Source organism: Oryctolagus cuniculus, chromosome 10 (genome assembly GCF_964237555.1).
Source record: "Oryctolagus cuniculus chromosome 10, mOryCun1.1, whole genome shotgun sequence".
NCBI lineage: Eukaryota > Metazoa > Chordata > Mammalia > Lagomorpha > Leporidae > Oryctolagus > Oryctolagus cuniculus.
The window spans coordinates 54117373-54136156 of NC_091441.1; the positions used below are offsets into that span (position 1 = coordinate 54117373).

At 49.2% G+C, this 18784-nt stretch overlaps 1 protein-coding gene across 3 annotated transcripts in view; it reads left to right on the plus strand.

Annotated features, from left to right (window-relative positions):
* Positions 1 to 12364: 12364 nt before the first annotated feature.
* ANKRD29 (ankyrin repeat domain 29) overlaps positions 12365 to 18784 on the plus strand; it is a 53503-nt gene continuing 47083 nt past the window's right edge. For 2 of the 3 annotated variants that reach the window (XM_051851339.2, XM_070049915.1), the window contains exon 1: positions 12365 to 12524. In XM_051851339.2, the coding sequence (XP_051707299.1) occupies positions 12504 to 12524 (21 nt within the window). In that variant the 5' untranslated portion in view covers positions 12365 to 12503. The remainder of the gene's footprint in view (positions 12525 to 18784) is intronic. The other variant, XM_070049916.1, reaches the window with a different exon arrangement.

Genomic DNA, 18784 nt, shown 5'->3' on the forward strand with positions numbered 1-18784 from the left:
TCACATGATTATGAGCTGGAAAATTGGCAATTTCATGTAACTCAATCTAAAAGCTTTCACCAAGATTAGGAAATTTGCACACAGTACATGAGAGCCAAATTTATGCCCTTACCAACTCAGCAATCCCACATGCCATGGAGCAGAAACCATGGCAGGTTCTAGGAACATAAGCATGGAAGGATTTATTTTGATGAATGCTAACCATCTCTACATCATGCTTTAAGACATGATTGTCATATTTTTAATTCTTTTTACTTATTCTCCCTTGTCTTTGTCTGCATATCATGTAAGATAAATTGTTGATCAATGAAGAACAATGATGCATGTGGCCAGCAATTGACCTAGTGGTTAAGACAACACTTGAGATGCCTATGTCCCACATCAGAGTGCCTGGATTCAAGTTCCGGCTCTCCTCCCAATTCCAGCTTCCTCCTAATGCATACCCAAGACGCAACAGTGATGGCTCAAGTCATTAGGTTCAAGTGATTGGCGCTCACCTGGGAGAACTGGATTGAGTTCCGAGTTCCCAGTTCTCAGCCTCGACCCAGCTTTGCCCAGATCCAGCTGTCTCTGACATCTGGGGAGTGAACAAGCAGGTGGGACCTCTGTCTGCCTCTCAAATAAATGAATAAATAAATAAAAATTATTTTTAAGAAAATAGAAGAATGCCGCACCGAGATGCTCAGAAATGACATTTGCTTTGTCAGTAGGTTGGCTATCTTGCTGTGGTGGTTATTAGTCATTCTTGCTGCTGCTGCTGACGATGATGTTGTTGCACTCATTCTTGGTCCTCTTGGAGCACATCCAACTCCAAACTAGGACAAACACTGATGTCAGACACCTCTCATATGTGTCTGAAGCCAAAAAGACTGCATTTGTCTCTTGTTCTCTTCCTTGGGTTGAATATAGATTGCTTGCTGACTGTGAGAGTTCTTGTGATGTGGGCCCACATACATTCCTCCAAGAAACAAAAACAACAGATTGTGCACAGACATAGACAGAGTTACACTTAGGAGTTGGCTCACAAAATTGTGGAGGGTAGCAAGTCCCGGATCTTCAGGGTAGGACATGAGGTCCAGAGACCATCTCCCTGCAGAATTCCCTCTTCTGGGGAGGTCGGTCTTTCTCTGTTCAGGCCTCCCACTGTTTGGATGAGGCCCACCCACCGGGTGTAGGGCAACCTGCTTGACTCAAAGTCTAATCTAAATGCAAACCTCATCTAAGATAAACCCCCACAGAAACATCTAGAATAAGGTTGAACCAAACAGCTGGGGACCGTGGCCTCACCAAGTTGACGCATAAAGTTAACCACTACAGCCTGTTAAACCAGATTTGGCCTTTGCTACAGAGGCTGGGTCATGTTCAGCATTCAGAGTGGGAGGCGTGCGAAGGCCAACAGCAATGCTGCACCCAAGTCTCAGGAGCTCCCGGCACATAACCATCAAGCCTCCTTGGTTTTGTGATACCTTGGCCATCTCAAAGGGCACTTATTTCTGTTATCAAAGAAAATTTAGTAGTCTAAGTTATTTTGAATGCCTTGTAGAATGATAGAGTATAAAGATTATTTCATAGGAACATTTAAAATCAAATAGTCATTTCTATTAAAGAAAACCTGGAATGTGTGGACCTACTACCCAGTGAGGCCTACACTGGAGATAGCTGTGCAGTTACCAGAAAGGATTTATTGTAGGCTAGGTTCCCTGGCAAGCAGACTCTGATGAATAGCTTATTACTCATTAGGGCTTGATCTTGAAATCCATACTGCAGAAAGAAGAGGGGAGGAGCATTGGGCACAGAGAGTTGGGATGTGGTGTAAGCTCAAGGTCAACGGCAGATGACCCTGGATAGATTCTGGAACTATCCTGACACTTTAGAGTGGCGTTGAGCAGGAGTAAGAAGACTGGGACTTTACACTCCCATGTCAATCATCCATTGGCTGTGGGCCCTGGGAAGACAGCATGACCTTGGGTGAGGTGACTCTGCAGCTGAGGCAATCCAGAAGGGGCTGGAAGCTGACGATTATCTGCCAACAGCACTCAAGCAGCGGGGAGACAAGGAGGATCTGCTCAAAGTAGCACAGGCTCCCCCATGGTCTTCCCTTTGAACCTTCGAACCCTTTCCTGCAAGTGCAGGGGCAGCTCCTCCAGGATTCTGGTGAGCCTCTCTCCCTGGGAGTAACTTAGAAGATGGAACTGTTTGTTGGATGTGTTACAGTCTACGCTGCTGCACCTGGTCTTGGAACCACAAATGATACTCAACAATTCACTCCTTAGTTATCCATCCCAGGTTATAGTTTCATGGGACGGTTGCCATATCCTGGGGGGAAAGTGTTGCTCTTTGGAACTAGGACTTCTAAACTGGCAGAGCTGATGGTACAAGGACAGGAAGTTCATGGAGAGTAATGGTAAGTGGGGCCACTCCTGCTTTTACTCTTTGGTCTGTAGACCCCTGTGTATGCTTACTATGTTGAGATCTCTTCAATTTAAAATAGACTCATATACTTTGCCTTTCCCACACTACCCAGAGGGAGGTCCAGCATTGTTCTGTCATAACTTAAGAGAAACTTTTACAATGTGCAGACCCCTTGAAGTCCTATAAATGAAGGAGGAGCCTACTTAGGTGGCCCCAACCTTGACTTCCAAATGGAACACTACATCTACAAAAATGTGATAGGATCTATGTGGTGAATCTGAAAAGGACCTAAGAAGCTTTTGCCAGTGTTGCCCTGAAAACCATGCTGATTTCAGTGTCACACCCTCCATGAACACTGGCCAGTGGGCTGCTGCTACCGCAGGGTTCACTCCTATTGCTGTGTAAGGACAAATTTTTAGGATGAAGAAGCTTGTATCTAGATTCGGCTCTGGTAAACAAGTAACTTGTCTGCCAGATGACCTTCTCCTGCTCCTTGGGAGCCTGGCCAGTTTCCAGGGAGGAGGATAAAGGGATGTTTCTGATAAACAGGTGGGCATGCTTCGTGTCTCGGCTCTCTTGCCAAGCTCCGAGATGGGACGCACTGCTTGCCTAAAATCTTGGCAATGAGCCCCCTTTGTCCTTGGGGGCTTTAAGAGGGAACCAGAGCAAGCCTCTGCTGCTGCTGTTCCATCCCAGGGGAACACACAGTCATGCTGGACATTGAACGTGCCCGTGATGACTACTGATGATGCTTAGTTCTCAGTAGGGATCCTTTTCCGGTGCTGTTTGTTGCCCGTGATGATTACTGATGATGTTTGGTTCTCAGTATGGATCCTTTTCCGGTGCTGTGTGAAGATTGCCTAGTGGTAAATTCCCAGGTTGAGTCTCTACTCTTAGGGACTCCTCCCACCTGCTTCTTTCTCTCTCTCTTTCTGTCCTACTTCTTAAAATTTGCTACTTAAATAAACTACTTGTTTCTTTATACTACAAGGCTTGCAGGGTATTTCTTGCGGATCAAACTAAAAGCAACTAAGTCTGTGCACAGCAGACAGCTAAAAAATAATTTGCTGTCACATGCTGGCTGCTTCACATCTGCAACCTTCACTAACCAGATCCAGGCAGCCTTCCAGATGCTGTGCCTTCAGGTAGCTCCTGATGCCAGGGATGACCACCAGCCTCTCACAAAGACATCTTGGGCTAACCTGCTTACCATAGCCGGTGTGACACAGACTCTTCTCTGCACCGGGTGGATATTGCCATCCAGGCAACAATAAGAGGGCTCGTTCAGTGGGTCTGACATGGTGGATGCTGCCCCTAGAAGTTCTGTGCATGCATGGCACCATCTCCTGCCAGCACCCACGTGAGGTCAGGCCCAATCTTGACAGCCGCAGAGATCCTGATGAGGTTGCAAAGGAAGAGCAGGCCACTGCTGGAACCTCTGTGGCCAAGACAGACTTTCAGGGTGAAGGACTGCCCTAGCTCCAGAGCTCACTGTGCTGCTCAGCCTGAGGTCACAGGCTGGTCTGAAGGTGCTCCCTCTGATCCTGCTCAGATGTGGCTCCAGATGTGCCACCTCCACCTCAAGGTGGATTGCTGCTGGGCTCACATAACCTTTCATAGAACCCGATCTATGATAGAAAGTTCTGGCCACAGGGTCACTTGATGTCCCAGAGTCTGACATTCCATCTTCACCAGGGCTCAGTGGCATTTTGCTTTGGTGTCTTCCTGGGCTCTACTCCCAGGTTAGGAGGCTGATCTCCCACTAAAGCTAATGTCAGGCTCCTGAACTGTTATAAGAGGGGAGCGCCAATTCCATGCCCATTCTACTGATCATTTGCGTGAGTTAACTCACCCCCAAGTCAGAATGAACCTAAAATTCATCCACTCAAGGCTTTGAGGAGAGCTGTCTCAGTCTGTTCAGGCTGCTGTAACAATTTCCATAAGCCAGATGGCTGATAAACAACAGAAATGTAGTTCTCATGGTTCCAGAGTTTGCAAAGTCCTCAATCAAAGCACCAACAGATTCAGCTTCTGCTGAAGGCTCACTCTCTGGTTCATGGCTGGTGCCTTCTCTCATTAACTCCAAAAGGCCTCCCCTCTTTACTTATTTATTTATTTGAAAGTCAGAATTGTATCTATCTATATATAAAGAGAGAAAAGAGAGAAAGAGAGATCTTCCATCCACTGGCTCATTCCCCAAATGTTCACAACAGCCGGGACTGGGCTAGGCCAAAGCCAGGAGCCAGGAACTTCTTTCAGGTCTCCCACATGGTTCCAGGGGCCCAAGCACTTGCACCATCTTCCACTGCTTTCCCAGGTCATTAGCAGGGAGCTGGATCAGAAGTGGAGTAGCTGGGACTCGAACCGGCATCCGTATGGGATGCTGGCACTGCACATGGAGGCTTAACCTGCTACACCACCGCGCCGGCCCCAAGGCCTCCTCTCTTTAAAACTATTGTATTAAGAATTAGATGTCAACATAGGGAACTTAGGCAGGACACCAACCTTCAGACCATAGGAGGGACAGTACTTATGGAGTAATACCTAGGGGTCAGTAGTCCAACCGTTCTGGAAGCCAGCCCAGCAGATGCTGTTCTTAACCGGCACTATTTTGAGTTCTTCTGAATTCATTTGACGTTAGCTTGGTGGCCTACATAAAGAAATGCCCCAGAAATAGCTCTGTGAAATTTATTGGTATGCCTGTAAAGAGATATTGAGGAGGTTCTACATTGCTCTAAACAGTTCTTGTGCTCTCTAATTATTGACCTTCCCATGTGCAACGGAGAGTTCTGATCTCATGAACCACAATAAAGGGGCACGTCCTTGCTTTGCGGTGGTCATTCCTGAGAAGCTTAAAGCCACATTTGTGGCCCTCCTGCCTCTGTCCTGTGTTCTACCTCACTCTTGGCTTTATATCATCTTTCACATTTTCAATTTCTCTTCATCCTATTTATTTCTTATTTTATTTTTACATCTTTTTATTCTATACATTTATGTTGGATGTTTTAAACACTGTCTGGCAAGGGTATAAATAAGTAAACAGATCAATGGAATTCTTAGTGCATGCAATATCTGCCTACACTGTGCCATTGGGAGCACCCGGAAGAATCCTAAGTGATAACTTCACCAGCCTGGATGGAAGTATGAGCTAGAACAATTCTGAAAAGCAATTTGTATGCACAAATTAGCTGTCTTCCAAATTTCTACATTTTGACCCAAGAGAAATAACCAGAAATGCAGGTAACACTTCAGTATATAGTAATTATTATAGCATTATTTTTAATGATAGAAGTGAAAATCTACCAAAGGGTCTTATAAAAGGAAAAGGGCTATATAAATTACAGTATATTCTGTTTAAATGCAGTCATTAAAAGAAGGATTTATTCAAAGAACTTGTATATTTATTTAATTTTTAAAAATTTTTTTTGAAAGAGAGAGGAGAGGGAGAGAGAGAAAGAGAATATTCCATCCACTGGTTCACTTCCCAAACAACTTCAATGGCCTGGGCTGGTCCATGCCAAAGTCAGAAACTCCATTCAGGTTTCCCATATGGATGACAGGGACCCAAATACTTGAGCCATCTACCACTACTTTGCTAGGTGCATTAACAAAGAACTAGATCAGACAGAGAGCAGCCGGGACTTGAACCACTGCTCATATGGGATGTAGGCAAAGTAGCAGCTTTACCTGCTGCACCACAATACCAGCCCTCCAAAATTCTGAAGGTCAGAGGAAAATATTCATGTTGTGTTTAGTAAAAAGGTAGAATATACATGATTCTAACTGTGTTGCCATATGCTTGGGAAAAGATTAGGAGTGTATTTTAGCACATGGAAACTCTGGGAAGTTATATTATAGGTCATATATCTTCTTCATCCTTTTCTTTTTATTATTTTGAGTTTATAGCAAGTTTCATAAGCTGAAATGTCAAACTTAAAAATTTTACTGGGACTTGCATTATGGTATAAAGGATTAAACCATCACCTACAACACCAGCATCCCATATGGGTGCTGGTTGAAATCCTGGCTGATCCACTTCTGATCCAGCTCCCTGTTAACGTGCCTGGAAAGGCACTGGAAGATAGCCCAAGTGCTTGGGCCCCTGCACCTATGTGGGAGATATGGATGAAGCTCTTGGCTGCAAATTTCAGCCTCACTGAGCTCTGGCTGTTTGGGACTCTCACACCCTGTATCTGAGTGCCTGGATTTGGGTCCCAGCTCTGCTCCCAGTCCTAGCTCCTTGCATCCTGGGAGGCAGCAGATGATGGCTCAGGTACTACGTGGATCTCTGCAACCCATGGAGGAGACCCAGATGAAGTTCCTGACTCCTGACTTCAGCCTGCCAAGCTCTTGCTGTTGCAGGCATGTGGGGAGTGAACCAGCAGATGAGAGCTCGCTCTGTGTGTGTATGTGTGTGTGTGCACGCACATGCTTGTATGCCTGCATGTATGGGCGTGCCTCTGTCTCTCTGCCACTCTACTTTCAAATAAATAAAGCTTTTGAAAAGGTAGCTACCGGCCGGCGCCACGGCTCTCTAGGCTAATCCTCCGCCTAGCGGCGCCGGCACCCTGGGTTCTAGTCCCGGTTGGGGCACTGGATTCTGTCCCAGTTGCCCCTCTTCCAGGCCAGCTCTCTGCTGTGGCCCGGAAGTGCAGTGGAGGATGGCCCAAGTCCTTGGGCCCTGCATCCCATGGGAGACCAGGAGAAGCACCTGGCTCCTGCCATCGGATCATCGCGGTGCACCGGCCACAGCACGCTGGCCGTGGCGGCCATTGGAGGGTGAACCAACGGCAAAGAAAGACCTTTCTCTCTGTCTCTCTCACTGTCCACTCTGCCTGTCAAAAGAAAAAAAAAAAGTAGCTACCTACGGGTCTGTGTCCTGGCAACTCCAACCTTGATGATTGATGATTGTTCTTTTGGATGCACTCTGAGGTTTTTTTTTTTTTTTTTAAATAAAGATGAAACACACACACACACACAGAAGAGAGAGAATTTTAATTGAGTAGACAACAAGCCTAGTGAAACAATGAAAATCCATGTGAATCACCTGGATTTAGCCTGCAGCCCTCTCTTTAGCACACGGATGGCAATGTGTTCCCTCTGTGGGACACTGTTGAGAAACGCAGCCTCATATGTGCAGCCTTCCAACCCCCCTTGGCTGTGTAAGAATGGGCCTCGGGTCTGAGATGCTTCTTACCAGGAGAAAGCGAGTCCTCACGGCCTTGCTGGGCTTATCATCAGGCGGAGGAAATTGCTTTCCTTATTACTGACTCAATGTACGTCCTGATTCTGCTTAAGGATGTGCATCACATAGCACCTGGCCAATCCTACCGCTCTCTCTGTATGCTGAAAAAGGGACAATCCTTCCCCTGCAGCTCAGAGCGAGGCATGCAGACCAACTGCAGGAATTTGGAGGGAGGGACCCGTGGGCCAGGGTGTCCAGTGTCTACTGATGTAACTGTCTTGCTGTGTCTTCCCTGAGCCATGTTCCCTCCAGGGCTGGGTTGTGTTGCTTCCCTGGTGACTCCAATACCAAGGTGCAGCAGGCAGAAGGCCCAGGCTTCCACTCTTGAGAAGCAACAGATACCACATGCTCAACGGGCATGAACTATAACCCTAAGGTTGCAGAATGCAGGCTGGGTAAGTTCATTCTCACATGTATTCATCAAGTTTTTGCAGACAAACTAGCTGGCAGAGCACAGAGGAGAGAGCAGGGGCCTTCCTCCCAGATTTGCCTGGGTTTGGAACCTGTGACCGGAAGCAGGCTACTTACCCACTCTGAGTGTCAGTGTTATCGATAATAGCTTTCACCTAGTGCTGCAACGAGAGTAAAATTCAGTGACACATTCAAGACGAAAGCACAGAATAGACAGGAGCCAATGTGGACATCAGCCAAACCCTACCCCTCACTTCCGTTCTCACCAGTAGAATATTTTCAATGGATTCTAAGAGAGAAGCTAAATGGAAGTGATTTAAATGACAAGCCCAGGGAACAGCAGCTCTGATTGGCCAATCCAGGGCATTAGTGATGTCATATGTCTGCTCTGCCACCACAGTTCCCCTGGTGGTCACACAGTGGCTGCAGTAATTCCAGGCATCTCATTCCTACAGGACAATGTCCCAAAAAAGACAGGACCATCTCCTCCTGGGTATATCTTAGCATCAAGGAAACTTTTCCCAGGTGCCCCTGGCACACCTCCACTCATGTCTCAGAAATCAGAATTTCTCACATGTGCACACCTAATCCAGACACTAGCACCAGCCTGGACCAGAGGGCCCTGTGATGGCATTTTTGGCTTTCAAAGGACAGAACAAGCTGCTGGGCTCCCATCTCTGTCTGTTTTCTGTAACTATCACAAATTACCAGAAAGCCAGGAATTTGTAAAGAATAGAAGTTTATTTGGCTCGAGTTCCAGAGGCTGGAAAATCCAGGAGCTCGGCACTGGTGTCCGGTGAGGGCCATCCTGCTGCATCACGCATGCCAAGGAAGCGCAAGTGTGTCAACTCCAGTCTCCTCCCTTTCTCGCACAGCCCCACCCTCAAGACCTCAGCTAGTCCTCATCATTCCCAAAGGCCCCACCTCCAAATACTGCTAACATATACAATTTGGGATTAACTTCTAGGAGGCACAGTCAAAAGTCGAACTGCAGAGGCTCCCCGCAAACACATGGAAGGCACCTGAGCAAAGCTGGCATCCTGGTAGGGAAAGTGGAGGAGGCAATGGATGTCAGGTAGACAGCATCAGCACTGTCCCCTTCACTCCTCCCTGCACGAAGCTTCATCTGGTATAAATTCCAATAGGCAAACAGAGTGTGAACGAACCAGCTGGGAGATGTTGGGTGGCAAAGGGGATAGGGAATATAGGCAGGCCAGATGTCCAGCATGGACTCAGCTGGGGAGAAGGAGCCTGATGACAAAAAGGTGAGGTTAAGGGCTTGGTAGACCTGCCCAATCTGCTCCACAATGTGTCTAGGGCGAGCCTTGCTAGAGCATTAACTAGGACAATGCAAAATCAAGGCCAAGCACACTACAATCTGTGCTGGTATAAACGGAAGGTAGTAATGACCATGGCCTCATTTGAGACGGATGTAAATGTCTGAGTCTTTGAGTGGTGGGTGTCCATGGATAGGCCTGGTGGGCCTTCTGACTGGGCAGATATGGAGAACCCAACTCCCTAAATCAGTAATTCATAAGTTGGGGGAGGAATCTGCTGCAGCAGTTAAGACACCACTTGGGTGCCCACATCTCCCATCACAGCACCTAGGTGCCAGTCTCAGCCTTGTTTTCAACTCTCACTTCCTGCTAATGTGCACCCTGGGAAGTAGCAGGTGCCAGCCCAAGTACGTGGGCCCCTGCCATCTACATGGAAGTCCCAGATTGAATACCTGGTTTAATTTCACTTTGAATCCAGTGGGTCACTAATGAAGTGTGCAGTGGGTTACTTTAGAAAGAGTTGCTTGGTGTGGCTACAAAGATTTGGTTGTGTTTGGGAGCCTTTTTGTGAAGATGAGCTTAGCCACGTGTGTGGGATGGTGCATTAGGCACATTCTGTAGACCCACAGGAATCCCATCAGTCCCATGGCCAAAAACAACTGTGAGCAGCACGTGTGGCAGTGGAAAGGGAGCTGCTTGGAGCCAGACACACAGAGTAAAGGTCCAGCCCTACGGAACGTTAGCAGTTATTCCAATTCCCCTAGCCTTGGTGCCTGCATCCGTGGAATAGACAGAAAACCCACCTAATAGATTCTTGTAACAAAGGCAACTGGGATCTAGAAAGCAGTCTTAGTATTAGCTCTTTCCCTTCCCCTTTTATTTTTTTTTAAGATTTATTTTATTTATTTGAAAGACAGAGTTATAGAGAGAGGTCGAGACAGAGAGAGAGGTCTTCCATCCCCATTCGCTGGTTCACTCCCCAGGTGGCCACAATGGCTGGAGTTGCACCAATCCAAAAGCAGGAGCTAGGAGCTTTTTCCTGGTCTCCCACTTGGGTGCAGGGGCCCAATTACTTGGACCACTTTCTACTGCTTTCCCAGGCCACAGCAGAGAGCTGGATTGGAAGAGGAGCAGCTGGGACTAGAACCAGCAGCCGTATGGGATGCTGGCCCGCTTCAGGCCAGGGATTTAACCCACTGCACCACAGCGCTGGCCCCCTCCCTCCCCTTTTATTTATCATTGCAGCAGCGCCTCCAGTGCCTGATCTCACATGACAATGCTGCATGGAACCTAACAAGTCTCCTCTATAGACACCCAAAGCAAGGAACAAGTCTTTGAGTCTTCCTCAACTTAAAAACTGGGATTTTCAGCTCTCTGTATCTGTCTCTCTGCTTCTCAAATAAATTTAAAATGATGGAAAAAATAGGGTGGGTGTTTGGCACAGCAGTTAAGACACCCATTGAGGTGTCTGCATTCCATATGTGAGTGCCTAGGTTCCAGTCCCAGCTTCACTCCCAATTCCCACTTTCTGGGGAGACAGCAGGTGATGGCTCAAGTAGTTGGGTCCCTGCAACCCACGTGGGAGACCTGGCTTGTGCTCCTGCCAGTCTTGTGGAGTAAACCAGAAGATGAGAGAGCACACCCACTCCTTCTCTCTCTGCTTCTCAATAATAATGAAAAAATTAAAAATTGGCATTTTTCTGTGAAAGTTCAGAATGCTCTGATTTTAAACATAAAGCAATATACTTTCTCCCTAAGGGGCTAAAGGGTTCCATTTTCATTATTAACTTTAATTTTTGGTTATATTTTGACTTGTAGACTGGTCATTACACAGTCAGCTAAGAAGAGGGAAGGAGACACCAACAGAGGCAAGTGAGGGAATGAAGATCGGATTCCTAAAGGGCGAAAGGTAGGGTGGCCGCTTTTACTTTAGGACTTGAATTTTGTAGCAAAGCTATTATCTTTTTATTTTACAATATATACTTTAATTTAAAAATATGGATCAGTCATGTTCAGTTCCTGAGTCCACGCCTGGGGAAGGCAGCGGGTGTGTGAGAGGGGACAGCCCTGCAACACTCAGCGTTCACAGCACAAGCCCAAGAGGAGGGGACTGATGATATCGAAGGTAGGGGGCTACGGACCTATTACAAAGTTTGCCTTTCTCCTTCAGAATGAGGAAGCCTGCTAATTACTCATGCCACCAGAAGGCTTGTTCTCAGGAGGAAAAGCACACACTCTTAGAAAAGAAAGAGAGAGGAAAGTAAAGCAAGAGAGACAGGAAAAAGAGAGACAAGAGCTACTGGCAAGAGCAACAGGTGTCTGGTCGCAGTTCCCCCACGCCTCACGCACATCCTCATCACACCTGTGCCTGATGAAGGCTGAGACCAAGCGGGGTCGGGGCGGAGGGGGCAGTCCAGACGCTGGTCCAGGAAGTATGCATCTCAGTGTTGAGAATGCTGGGTGGAGAGTATGTGTGTGTGAGGATGGGAGCGGGGAGTGCTGTGTGCAGGGTTTGGCCCTGTGTGTGGGGAGTGCGTGTGTAAGGGACGTGGGTGTGGGTGTACGGGTGAATATAGAGACGGCTGTGTGTGTACGTTGGGCGATGTGTGTGTGTTTGTGTGTATGTGTGTGCAACGTAGAGAGCAAACATTTCGAGTGGTTTGCAAGCGTGTAAGTGCCAAGAGGGGTGTGTATGTGTGTGTGTGTGTGTGGATATAGAAGGGGCTGTTTGAGTGCAGAGATATATATATGCATCAGTATAGACAGGGTTGTGAGCCTGGAGATGTCCTTGTGAGTGCGGTCTTAGTATTGTGACCAGGGTTGTCTGAGTGTGGACAGAGTTGGGGGAATACAGGATCGTCTGTGTGTGAGCGTGAACAGCGTGGACAGGGTCGTGTGTGTGGAGCGTGGCGTGCGTGCGCGCGCAGCGGGAAGGGTGTCCCCGCGGCACCCCGTGCGCCGGGGGCGCGCGCGAGCGGAGCGCGGGGCAGGGCCCGGGCAGGCGGACTGGGCGCGCCGGGTTCTGCGTGCGGCGGCGGCGGGAGCGCGCGGCGCCGCGGGGGCGGCCGGTCTCTGCGGAAGCGGCGAGACTTCGAAGGGAGGCCGGGGAGGCGGGCGCGGGGTCCGGAGCGCGCCGGCTCGGCTGGGCGGCCGCGGACATGTGCAAGATGTCCTTCAAGGTGAGCGCTGCGGGCTCGGCCAGGGGCTGCCCAGCTCGGGCGGCTGGGCCCGCGGGGAGCGGAGAGGTGGGGCGCTGGCCTCCACCCCGACTGCGGCCGGGCGGACGAGGAAGCAGCAGGGGGCCGGGGCTGTCCGGCGGGGTTGCGGTTTGCTTGCGTCCGCGGGACTGTGGGCATTAGGGCTGCGGCTCCAGAGCGGCGGGGCGGCGGCGGCTGTCGCCGGGGTAACAGGTCGTGGTCAGCCTCTGCTGCAGCCACAGAACTGCCCCTCTGTCCCTGGGCGCCCGCGATCCGCAGGGCCACGTAAGGCCGGCGGCGCGCGCGGCTGCTTCCGCACGGTTTCTGGTCACGGAATCTGAGTGAGCAGCGGAGTGGACCTGCGGTGCATTACGAAGCCCCGTGTCCAGAGGGTCGTGGCGTAAGAGTGTGTTCCAGTCGCTCCGTTTCATCCCCACACTTGAGGATGAAAGTTAGGTTCACGGATTTCGTTGATGGAAGGTGTTAGTAAGCAAATAACGGTTCCAAGAGATGGAGCGTTTAACGTGAGTCCGTTTCTGAACCAGGGACATCATGTGTGAGGTCTCAGTCCCCAGGAAGGCCCATGAGATGGCCCTGCCTTAGAGAAGTTGGACAACTCTCCCTGCAGTCTTGTAACCAGCCAAGTGTGACTCAGAAGCTACTGTCATCCCCTCTCCTGCCGGAGCGCTTGGGAGCAGAGGAGTGACATGGGAGACCGCTTGTTAGAAAGAGCCCTGACTACGGGGCAGAAGCTGCGGGGCCGGCAGACCAATCCGGAGGATGCTTTGGGTCATCCTGTTAGAAAGTGGTACTGGCCCAGGGCTTGGGTCCTGAGCATGCAAGGAAATAGGCCAGTGTGAATGACTTACACATTTTAAATCTGCAAAATTAAGTAACTGATGTTTTTCACGGAGTAAGGAAGGCAAGAGGGCTAAAGACATTTATTTGGTTTGGGATAAACTTTGATGATGATGGGGCTCCAGCAGAGGTGTGGATAAGACAGATGTGCAAACTCAGAGCGCAGGAGGAAGTGCAGGAAGCAGACGGAGATACATTTGGGAGTCAGCAGTGTTAAGTGGTAATTGATCCCGTGGGAATGAATGATTGCCCAGTGTGGTGGGAGTGGCCTTGACTAGGAAGGTAAAGACATAAGAGTGAGCAGAATGGGAGGAGTCCACTGAGAAGAAGCAGCCGGACATGGATGAGAAAAGTCAGGAGCATGGGCTGTTTCTTAAGCCAAAGATCCCCAGTCTTTCAGTGAAGAGGGCCTTGGTGTTAAAGACCACAGGAAAATCAAGCTAAGAGTTGAAAAGTCCATTGGACTTGGTAACAGAACAGCCGCTGGTAGCCTTGCAGTGACAAGTTGCCGTAAAGTGTTAGGTTCAAGAGCCAGATTGCAGCAGCTTGACGAGAGAGTGGATGAAAGCCTCAAGTGTGGAGAACTTTTTCAGGGAATTCTGCAGGAAACTGGGATTTGTCAAAAGGAAGTGGCTGTAGTGGGATCCACAACTGATGAAGGGGTTGAGACTTGAGTGACTTTAAATGATGCTAGATGCTTCGACAACAAAAAGACAAATAACCCAATTCTGAATGAGCAGAGGATCCGAATAGACGTTTCTCCCTGGTAGGTGTTCAGATATCCAGAAAGAACCTGAAAAGATGCTCAAGATCTGTAACCACCAGGGAGATGCAAATCAAACCCGTAATGAGAGCATTTCGCATCCATGAGGATGATTACAATCAGTAAGAAGGACAATGACAAATGTTGGCAAGGATGTAGGAGTGTGGAAAAAGTGGAGCCCACGTACATTGCTGATAGGAATGGAAGGTGATACGGTCATTTAAAAGAAAATAGTCTGATCTTCATCCCAAAAGTTAAAATATGCAGTTGCCACATGACCCAGCAGTTCCATCCTAGGTGTATATGTAAGAGGGATGAAAATATATGTTCACACAAAAACTTGTAGGCACACATTCACACCAATATTTTTCATAATAGCCAAAGCATGGACACAACCCAAAAGTCCATCAACTGATTATAAACATAATGTGGTGTGGACTGTAAATGCCGTGGATTGAGCGGCCTGAGCAACAGACATTTATTCCCCACGATTCGAAGAGCCAGGAAGTCCAAGATCAAGGCCAGCAGCTTCTGTGTCTGGCAAGGGCCCTTTTCCTGGCTCACAGACAGCCACGTGCTCCTATCACATGACTCACAGACAACCACCTGCCCTGTCATATGACAGAGGAAGAAACATCTGGCGTGTCTTTATCTTCTTGCAAGAGCGCTAACCCCGTCCTGTGCTTCCACCTAATTAGCACTCAGAGACCCCGCTTCCTAAAACCATCGCATTGGCGGTTAGGGCTTCAGTGCGTGAGCTTTTCGAGGATACAGACATTCGATCCATAGCGTTCTTCCCCTGTCCCCCCAAATCCTTGGCCTCCTTGCATGCAAAATATATTTATTCTGGGGCCAGCACTGTGATGCAGTGGGTTAAAGCCCTGACCTGGAGTGCTGGCATCCCGTATGGCTGCCGGTTCAAGTCCCGGCTGCTCCATTTCCGATCCAGCTCTCTGCTATGGCCTGGGAAAGTCCTTGGGCCCCTGCACCCACATGGGAGACCTGGAAGAAGCTCCTGGCTCCTGGCCAGGATCAGTCCAGCTGCAGCTGTTGCGGCCATTTGGGGACTGAACCAGAGGATGGAAGCCCTCTCTAACTCTGTCTTTCAAATAAATAAAGCAAAATATATTTACTCCATCCCAACAGTCCCCAAAGTCCTCATTTTAGCATCAATTTTTTTTTTTTTTGACAGGCAGAGTTAGAGAGAGGAGGGAGACAGAGAGAAAGGTCTTCCTTCCATTGCTTCACCCCTCAAATGGCCGCTACGGACGACGCGCTGCGCCGATCTGAAGCTAGGAGCCAGGTGCTTCCTCTTGGTCTTCCATGCGGGTGCAGGGGCTCAAGCACTTGGGCCATCCTCCACTGCCTTCCTGGGCCACAGCAGAGAGCTGGACTGGAAGAGGAGCAACCGGGACAGAACTGGCACCCCAAATGGGACTAGAACCCGGGTACTGGTGCTACAGGCAGAGGATTAGCCTAGTGAGCCATGGCGCGGGCTAGCATCAATTCTAAAGTCCAAGTCCAGAGTCCCATCTCCATATCAACTAAATCAGGTACAACCCATCCTGTGGCAAATTCCTCTCCAGCTGTGAGCCTGTGAATCAAACAAGTCACATGCTTCCAAAATACCATAGTGGAAAAAGCATAGGATAGAGATTTCCACTCCAAGGGGGGTATAGCTCAGTGGTAGAACATTTGTAGATATTTCCACCCAAAAGAGAGAAACAGAAAGGAAGAAATCAGTGTTGGGTCCTAGGCAGGTCCAAAACCTAGCAAGGCAAATACTACTAGATCTTGGGGCTTGAAAATAATATTCATTGGTTCATTTATTTACAAAGATTTATATATTTGAAAGGGAGAGTAATAGAGAGAAAGGGGAGAGGGAGGGAGGGAGGGAGGGAGGGAGGGAGAAACAGAGGATGATCTTCCTTCTGCTGGATCACTCCCCACGTGGCCACAGTGAAGCCAGGGGTCTGGAACTCTATCTAGGTCTCCCATGTGGGTGGGAGGGGCCCAAGTACTTTAGCCATCCTCCACTGCGTTTCCAGGTGCAGTAACAAGGAGCTGTATTGGAAGTGGAGCAGCTGGTGCTCTGATTTGGGATGCTGGCATCACAAGCAGTGGCTTAATCCTCTGTGCTACAAGGCCAGCCCCTCCTCTCTGGTTCAATGCCCTGCTTTCTGGACCAACTGGGACAGGGATCAAGTCCTCAAGAGCCTTAATGTATGGATTTGGTGGGGGAGAGGGGAGATAGAAGAGAGAACCACAAACATCCAATATATAATATGGTATTCCCATACAATGGAATATCATTCAGCCATAGAAAGGAGCAAAGCACTAATACATGCTACAACATAGGTGAACCTTGAAATCATGTTGTTAAATAAAGTAAACCAGACATAGAGGGCCACATGTTGTATGATTCCATTTACATGAGATGTCCAAAAGAGGCAAATCCGTAGAGACAGAAAGTAGACTAGTGGTTGCAGGGAGTGGGGAAAAGAGGGATGGGGAGTGATTGGGAATGAGTATGGAGTTTCTATTTTTGGGGTGAAGAAAATGCTGTGGCATGATTATGGTGATGGCTGCACACTCTTATAAATATACCAGGACCCAGTGAACTGTGTGCTTTGAAAGGATGAATGTTATGTGAATTATATCTCAGTTTCTGAAAGTGTTTTAGAAGTGACAGTAGGGAGTATTGGGAAGGCTTGGGGGTAGAAGCGGTTTTGAGCTGAATGAGTGCCTGAGTTCTCGGGAGTAGGGGGCAGTGACTCTGGACAGGGCCCCAGTAGCCGTGGGGCCTGGCTAGAAAGGCAGGGCAGTGTCCACAATGGGGATCAAAGGAAAGGAGATGAGGCTGAGCACTCACGTTCTGTGAAGCGCAGGGCAGGCTGAGGGCAGGACATGGGGTGAGTAGAACAGCGACCAAGCCGGGGCCAGCGTTCTCAGTGACTAGGGAAGGCTGAGCGGGAGGTGACGACTGCCAGGTGGGTGAGAAAGTAGAGGCCTGAGTCCGGAAGAGGTGGAGTCCTGAACACCAGAATGGAGGGTTACTGGGCTGCAAGCCAGGTAGGCCCATCTCCACCCAGTGCTGGTGTTGGAGGCTGGGCCTGCACCAGGAAGAGGGGCTGGGGAGGTGGAGGCAGGGAGAGAGGAGGAGATTCTGGGCGAGGCTAAGGATGAAGAGGAAGTGATTGGCCTGCAGTGGAATCAGGAAGGCCCTAAGGAAAGAGTGACCGGGAAAGGACAGAGTATGAGGCCCACCTGAGACTTAGCCTTAGCACCACCTCTCATCCACCTCCTATCGCAGCAGACCTGGAAATCCGCACCCACAGCCCATGATAATACTATGTCTTGTAGCACTATTGTTTTAAATATTGGTTTATTTACTTGAAAGAGTTACAGAGGTGGGGAGAGACTAAGAGAGAGAGAGAGAGAGAGAGAGAGAGGTCTTCCATCTGCTGGTTCACTCCCCAGATGGCCACAATGGCCAGGGCTGGGCCAGGCCAAAGTCAGGAGCCAGGAGCTTCATCTGGGTCTCCCACATGGGTTGCAGGGGGCCAGTCACTTAGGCTATCTGCCACTGCTTTTCCCAGGCCATTAGAAGGGAGCTGGATTGGAAGTGGAGCAGCCAGGACATGAACCTGTGCCTATGTAAGGTGCTGGCATCCCAGGCATTTACCTTCTGTGCAGGTAAACTGCTATGCCACAATCCCAGCTCCAGTACTGTAACATTTTTGAAGGAATTTCTGTAATATTGCTTTGACGACTAGTTAGTTTTGAGTAACTCACTTACCTTGTGTCCACGAGTTTTCTGCAGTTGTGTGGCGTTGATAACTGCCATGTAGGAAGAGCATGAACCTGCACCTGAATTGCACACATCATCAGTGTTTCTGAACACACTGGGCAGTTAGTAAAGTGGACAAGGTGGCGTGGTTCGCAGCTGTTTACTTGGAGGTGTATTAACTTTGATTTGGGAGCCATGCACCTTTTGTTCTCTCGGGCCCCTGAAAGGCTCAGTAGGCCCCAGGTCCTGAGTCCCTGAAACTTGCAAGCAAAAAGGCCCAGCACCGGTGGCTGAGTCTGTGGGAAAACCAGCAGCCTTGGAAGTCGCCTCGAGGCCCTTCTTGAGGGTTCAGATTCAGTGCACGCAGGGCTGCTGGCATCCTGGCCCCTGGGCCCCGGGCCTCCTGCTGTCTGTGGGGCTCCCCAGCTGTTCCCCAGCCATCACTTCTCACCAGTCAACTTCCCTTCACGACTGGCAGCATCCTAGTACGTTCTGGATAGGAAGTCAGATGCATGTTTGTGAGAATTCTTGTTCTCTGAAGCCAGCGTGTGCTAGTCTGAGCCTGTGACCTGGAGTGAATGAAAGTCGGGTCCTTGACATGACTTTCTAGCAGCTGTTTCACCTGCTCAGGGCTGCAGGTACCTGCAGCCTAGCACCCGTGGGGGTGGGGGAGGTGACGGTTAAAGGAAGCAGCCATCGCTGAACCACCTGGGTCCTTCCTGATCAGCATCTCGATACCGTGACTCTGTTTTAGTGGGTTGAGCCTGGTCCAGAAGGCTAGGAATCTAAAAGCGTCTATCCTTGGTTTGAGAGTATATAAATTATCTTGTC